Source organism: Quercus lobata, chromosome 1 (assembly GCF_001633185.2).
Source record: "Quercus lobata isolate SW786 chromosome 1, ValleyOak3.0 Primary Assembly, whole genome shotgun sequence".
Classification (NCBI taxonomy): Eukaryota; Viridiplantae; Streptophyta; class Magnoliopsida; order Fagales; family Fagaceae; genus Quercus; species Quercus lobata.
In genome coordinates this window covers 12,512,789-12,519,728 of record NC_044904.1, presented here as the reverse complement: position 1 = coordinate 12,519,728, position 6,940 = coordinate 12,512,789, and the positions used below count along the sequence as shown (strand labels likewise).

The 6,940-nt window shown below is 35.3% G+C and overlaps 1 protein-coding gene across 2 annotated transcripts; it reads left to right on the top strand.

Moving 5' to 3' along the window:
- The first annotated feature begins 1,283 nt into the window (after positions 1–1,283).
- On the top strand, positions 1,284–4,438 carry LOC115979536 (beta-1,6-galactosyltransferase GALT29A). Of its 2 annotated transcripts, none has more exons than XM_031101595.1 (2): positions 1,284–2,998; positions 3,102–3,251. In XM_031101595.1, the coding sequence occupies exons 1-2, from the start codon at positions 1,739–1,741 to the stop codon at positions 3,204–3,206; spliced, it is 1,365 nt and encodes a 454-aa protein (XP_030957455.1). In that variant the 5' UTR covers positions 1,284–1,738; the 3' UTR covers positions 3,207–3,251. The 2 variants fall into 2 exon arrangements, with proteins under 2 accessions (XP_030957455.1, XP_030957463.1); XM_031101603.1 differs by lacking the exon at positions 3,102–3,251 and adding an exon at positions 4,421–4,438 and having other exon boundaries at positions 1,285–2,998.
- The last annotated feature ends 2,502 nt before the right edge of the window (positions 4,439–6,940 follow it).

The following is a 6,940-nucleotide window of genomic DNA, read 5'->3' as shown; positions in this document are numbered from 1 at the left end:
GATGCAAACAGAATAGAACTTTATAGGGATAAAATCTAAATTCTGAAATTTCAAGATGTAAAATTCAAACACTTTAAAATTTTTAGGAGTGTAGTTTGCAATTTAATCAAAAAATAAATGTGGAAGAAGATGGACCATGTAACAAAAATTTGCTTCTGAGAGGTTGGCATCATTAATAACTTGTAGATATAATCAAGATAACTATTTAATTTTAAATGTCTTTATTTTGTGAGAGTAACAATCTTGCAAGATTGGGATTGATTATTGGCCTTGTAAGAATAATTGTTGTATTAAATTGTCACCTTCTCATTCCGATAATTAAATACTTTTTTTTAAAGAAGGATAATTAAATACTTCACCTTGGTTTTTTCTAAAAAAAATAATAGAAAGAGAAGGGCGTTACGTTTCATTCTTTTAAGCCATTAAAAATAGTAGTGACAATTTTGATGTGGCTATGGGTGGATTTAATAAATGTTACACAAAAGAATGAGACATAATTTAAATCCAACCCCAATTATAATACTCTATATATAAAAAAAAAAAAAAAAAAAAAAAAACCAAATCACTACTAAAAACAGATATAAATTTTCTTTTTTTTGGCCTAAAAATCAAATTTTAACAGGCAAGCAATTATTTTTATTTTTTTGGCTAAAAAGAAAAAAAAAAAAAAAGAATCTCCAGTGTAGACTCGTTGAACTTATGCCTCATATTGAACTTATGCCTCATATACCACAGGCGCTTTCTTAGGACTACCGTTCAACTTTTCACCAATTCAAAAACTCCTGCAATCAACCCACACAACAGGCAAGCAATTATTCAATTCTTGAAGAAACATGGCCGGTTATATGATTTCACGTTTTCCAGTCATGTCGGCCATAAACATAATCATAATTGTAAACCAAGTCCAAAACCCATACATTTTTCTCTACAATATTAAAATGCAATTGAAAAAACACACTCACCTGAACTTGATCTTAAGGTAAAAGGTCCACGCCCAAAATCAAACACATTCTTCCCGAAGTCCCACCTACACCACACATGACTCCCCCTGAGAAACACCTATCAATCTATCATCACCATCCGCCCCCCCCCCCACCCACCTTCCCTTTTGATAGCTACGTTTCTGGATGTTTAATTGTTACTTACCCAAAAAAGAGTGGTGGGTTTCTGGGTTCTGATCCTTCTTTATTCTCTTCTAGATTTATATAGCACACCTTTTTTTTTTATACTTATTATATTATTGTTGCATACTTTTTTGCTTTTATTCCTTTTTTTTTTTTTTGGTTTTTGGAGTAGCTTATATAAGATAGTTGCTGCTGCACTTCAATGCCTCAGCATCAAACCCAGAAATTAGCTCAACCCACCATTCCAATCAAACTTTCTCCTCAATGTTCCTACATAATATTGAGATTTTGGAGTCTCTCTTGCTCTCTCTTTCATGCCCTTTAGCTCCTAGACACACCCCACTCCCCACTCCTACTCTACCCAATCTTGACCTTGACCTCCACCTCAAGTCTTTCTTTCTTTCAGCTCTCTCAATCACTCACTGAAAAAGCTTATAAATTTCCTTCACACTTCTCAAACCAAATCCTCCACATTTTAAATCCAAAGCACAACAACAACAACATTAAAACACGTACCACTTTCAAGAAACTAGCTACTCAAAAAAAAAAAAGTTTCAGCTTTCTTTCCACCATTTCATGCCAAGATTCAATCTTTCAACATCCCATCTCTTCCAATGTCCAAGAACACTCCTAAAACCGAAGAAGACAATGGATCTGACCCTGACCCAACAAAAACCAAACCGTACACGTGGCCGTCTTTAGCAAAACCCATGAAACTGCCACACCCACAAAAACGCTCCGTCCGCCCTCTGTTCAGCATTCTCCTCCTCATAGTCTTCGCCGCCACCGTCAGCTTCCGCGCCGTGCTCCGCCGCGCCGACGTCAACCTCAGCCTCAGCCTCGGCGCGTGGTCCCCGCAGAAGAAAACCCACGTCTTCAACTTCAACTCCACGCTCCTCAAATACGCGTCCGTCGACATCTCCGAGCCACGCGCCAAGCGAGAGACAGAGCAATTGCTAGATGGCAACTTCGCGAGCCAAGGCCGGTACCGAACCTTCGCCACGTGGCGGAGATTCGACACCCACCAAGACCTCAGAGCAAGATCCTCTAACAGCGTACCGGTCCTGCTTCGCTCGCCGAGGTTTTATCGGTATTGGTTGCAGTTCCGAACTGTCTTACATGACTGGGCTCGAAAGAAAACCTCGTTCGACCCCGAAATCATGTCGGATTTGATAAGGTCAGTTAAACTGCCATTAACTAACAATAGCAAGCGCTACTCTTCTTGTGCGGTCGTGGGCAATAGTGGGATTTTGCTGAAGAGTGAGTATGGGAAGCTAATCGATAGCCACGAATTCGTTGTGAGACTGAACAATGCTAGAACGACCGGGTTCGAGCGCAATGTGGGGTCTAAGACCAGTGTTTCGTTTGTAAATAGCAACATTTTGCATTTTTGTGCTAGGAGAAACGAGTGTTTTTGCCACCCATATGGGGTTGATGTCCCAATCGTTATGTACATTTGTCAGCCGGTGCATTTCGTGGATTACACCGTGTGTAATTCGACGCACAAGGCGGCTTTGATTGTCACGGACCCGAGGTTTGATGTGTTGTGTGGGAGGATTGTGAAGTATTATTCGTTGAAGCGTTTCGCGGAGGAGACGGGGAAGTCGTTGGATGATTGGGGGGTGGTTCGGGATGGTGCTAATTTTCATTACTCTTCGGGTATGCAGGCTGTGATGTTGGCTTTGGGAGTTTGTGATAAAGTTAGTGTTTTTGGGTTTGGGAAGTCGAGTTTGGCTAAGCATCATTATCATTCTAATCAGAAGGCAGAGCTTGGGTTGCATGATTATGAGGCTGAGTATGCTTTTTATCAAGATGTCATTGAGAGGCCGTGGAAAATACCATTCATTTCGAGCAAGTTCAAGTTTCCTCCTATGGTAATATACCAATGACCTTTTTTTTTTTGATTTGGGGTTCTTGAATACAATTGGTTGATTTGTTTGTCTGGTTCAAATTGTTGTATTTATGTTGTAAAAGCAGCTCTTCCATAGAGGGAGTTGGAGGAACACAAATGTTGGAAATTTCTGTTTCATGTTCTGGCCCTGTACTATCAAAGGTAGTTTGGGGGTGATATTGCAAGTGTAAAATTGGATTCTGGGAATATGATTCAGGATTGGGGTTCACATTTCTTCTTGCTCTTGTTGGGACCGAATTTGCTTATCTCTGATACTTCAATTTTTCACATGCTTTTACTTTTCTGAGACAGTTACACTGAACACATTAGGCATGGTCATATTGTGGATAATGTTTTAATGGATAAATATATCACCTACAACTTGTTTATCAAGGTCAGATTTTTTCACTTGTGCCCTGCTCAGGTTGTCATGGTATATCCTGATTCCTGCGGGCTTTCAGGAAGACAAATGAATGGAAGTTTTCAGTTTTCAAATCTGGGTACTCATTTATTTATATAGGATTGAGTCATGTTATACTTTTACAACTGGTACTGAATTTTCAGGAATTCTAACAGGAATTTGGTCCAGTGGTATGATACTTATAAAATAGAAAAAAGGTACTTGAATGCATAATATGAAGCTGATATCAATCAACGGAGAATGAATCACTCTTCTGCACTATGTTTTTGACAGGCATGTAAAATTGGAGTTATGTTAGTATGCAATGCATGTAAGACACAATTTTAGTTTACCTTGTAGTAAACTAGTAATAGATCACCTTTATTTTTTTAAATTGATTGCTCACAAAGACAAAGTTATGCATTATCAGATCCAGTGACTTGTAAAGTTTCCAGTTTACTTAAAAGCTGCATTTCAAACAATCTATTTGGTAGCATCCATGCAAATAATGAATTAAGGATTGTCTGTATTCATATGGCTATGCATAATATATGACAGGTTATTCTTTAGTTAAATTTAATGATCTTTTGAAACCTTGAGAAACTTATATTAGCCTGTTGGGTGCTTTGTTGATGATCTGTTGTTGAAAATTGGATTGTTGTTATCAGGATACAAACCATAGAGACATAGAAATAGAAGTATTTCCATTACAAAAACTTAAGACAGTTATATTGAGTCCATAGGACAAAATATAAAAGGAAACCAGGGATTTTAATTGACAGAGTTTTATCTGTTGCTTCCATGACAATTAGAAGCATAATCTGGACTTTTACAGATTAAACCGATGGAAATAACTAAACATTTCCTTCATCTAATATTACTTGGACCCCTGTTCTTCTCATCTTGCTGATTGAATATTCCTGCTTTTAGGTTTGGAGTGTACCCACAGGTGAGGGCAATTTCCCACTGAAATTTCACAATTTTGTGAGTTTGTTTTTTTTGCAGTAATGAAAATTTTGATTAAGGGTGTATCTGGAGGTGCCTGATGCGCAGAAAAAGAGCTTTAAAGCTAATGGTCTTTTAGCAGAAATTGCTTCATGTTTGGGAATATTGTTTAACTTTGAGTTTGTGCATTTGTTTTGAGTCTTTCGACGAAAAACTTTTTCGACATTTTTGGGTGTTTGGCCCAACTGAAAGTGTTGGTCAAACCAAAATTGTTTTAGGTTTAACTAGGAAAATACACTTCAGGAGACGTAAATTGTTTTACACCTCCTTAAAGGCGTAAATTGATGGGAAAATGTCTTACACATTTTTGCGTGTGTGGCCTAATTGAAAATGTTGGTCAAATAAAAACAATTTCGATTTCACTAGTAAAATACCCTTCAAGCATAAAACATGTGCATTTGTATAAGTGGTTGGAAAATTGTATTTTGAGTTTAACAAGTGTTTGTAAAAAAGTTATAAGGAATTGTGGTTGCAAAACAGAGTTTTAAGTTTTAAAAATGATCTTTTAAGTTCTCAAAACGCCTAACCAAACAGACTTAACAATTTACAGCGCACTAATACCCAATTTATTCTTGCCTGCCCCCAACCCATCCAACCCACCACCATGCCGCCGTTGCTTCTCCCACTGTTGACCACTACGTTGTCACCGATCATGAGCCACTGCATTGTGAAAAGGAGCTAGCATCTCTCTCCTTATGCGCGCATGCGCACAACGATTGTGGAAAATCTTTCTCAGATGATGAACCCAAAACTAAACTAGGACTAGCAACCAACTGGCCTCTGCCAGTGTCCCAGTCATCAAAGAAAAACAAATCTCATTCCAGATATTGTTTTGCATTTTGGGGCTTTTTTTCCCCTCAATTCTTAGAAAATTTGATACTCATTTGTAGATCTACAACTCCTTTGTAGCATTTTGTCTGGACTTTTTTTATCATTATGTTATATTTTGTGAAATCGTGGTGGATTTGTTTGTATTGATGATTTGTGTTTGTTAGGTTAGATTTTGTGGGATTATATTATTAATATGGTAAATTTTGTGTTCATGAACATTTTAATTTTAATATAATTTTTTTATTTAAATTTTAGCAAAAGCCAAACTCTAGAAAATATTTTTCAAAGCATTTTTAAGAATGCGATAAAAAAAGTTGTTTTTCTTTAAAATGTTTTCAGCTGAAGACATTTTCTATCGGAAAATGTTTTACACTGAAACAAACAATCGTAACCTTTATTAAAGCTCTTAAGTATATTTTTCCAACTTTAATAAAAATAATGCATTCACAATTTGATGTACATATTTATTTTTCAAGATTATACTTTATTGCTCCTGTTTTGGCTGAGAGAGAGAGAGAGAGATTCAAACATTAATCATTAATTAATTTAATATTTTTCCTGAATTGTTAATTGAATTAGTTGGGTTTAACTAGGAAAATACAAAACAATTTTTATTGTGCCAGTCTTTTTTCATTTCTCATATTTAACAGTTTTTTTATTTTTTTTAATTTTTTTAACAATTAGTACCAAACTGTTTTAACAACTTTAAAGCACTTTAACATAAATTGTTGTTTGTCAAATGCTCTAATGTTAAAGTTGTTTAAGTTAAACATCTTTATTACAAAAGCTCTATAAAAAGAGTTAAAGGACATTAAGTTTCATAAATTGAGAAAAAAAAAAAACAAAAAAAAAAAAGGAATGTAATTGGTCCAATAAAAACAATAAAATGTGCTAACCAGTTGAATTACAGGACTTTTGACGAGAAGAATATTAACTATTAGTACCATAAAACAATCATACAAAGTATGAGATTCATAGGAAGAATGGAAGACCAACCAACCTAGGCATAGTGCAGTTACGTTATTAATGCAAAAGACCAGAGCTCAATTAGATAAAATCTACATGTATTATTGAGATAATTTCAAATTGTCAAATTTTCTTTTACTAGTAAAAGTTCTGCCTCCAATGAATAATCTTTTTTAAGCTGAAGGGTCCTGCAGAAGAAAGAACTGGGTTTTTAATCCATTCATCAAAATTACTTCTTGTTTGGAGCCTGATAATATATTGGCTGGGGTCGCATGACTTTTTTTTAATTCAATCATGTCTTTATTGAAAGTTTTATACACTATACATCAATTCTTGTTTTGATGAATACTATACATTATTTAAATAATGTTTTTATTGAAAGTTGTATAGACTATACATTAATCCAATCATTTCTTTATTGAAAGTTGTATATATTCTTTTATAGATATGGATTGAGAGTCTTGGTATTCTAATGTCTCTCTGTAAAAAAAAAAAAAAAAAAATATATATATATATATATATATATATACACACACCCAAACCTATTTAAAAAAGAAAAAAACAACAACAACAAAACTAAACCTGAAAGGGTCGCTCTATCTACTTTTCTACGCCTAAGGCATGGAGTTTGGTTGGAGTAGGACCTATGTTCTGCACCAAATCTTCCCTAACAGGTAACACAACACAACACGAGATACGGCTCTCAATTTTTCTGTTAAAGTA

Excerpts from the sequence above, each read along its gene's own strand:
- LOC115979536 (XM_031101595.1), top strand. The coding sequence starts at position 1,739 with ATGTCCAAGAACACTCCTAAAACCGAAGAAGACAATGGATCTGACCCT. Across the intron at positions 2,999-3,101 it reads AGTTCAAGTTTCCTCCTATG|CTCTTCCATAGAGGGAGTTG; the intron begins GTAATATACCAA and ends TTGTAAAAGCAG.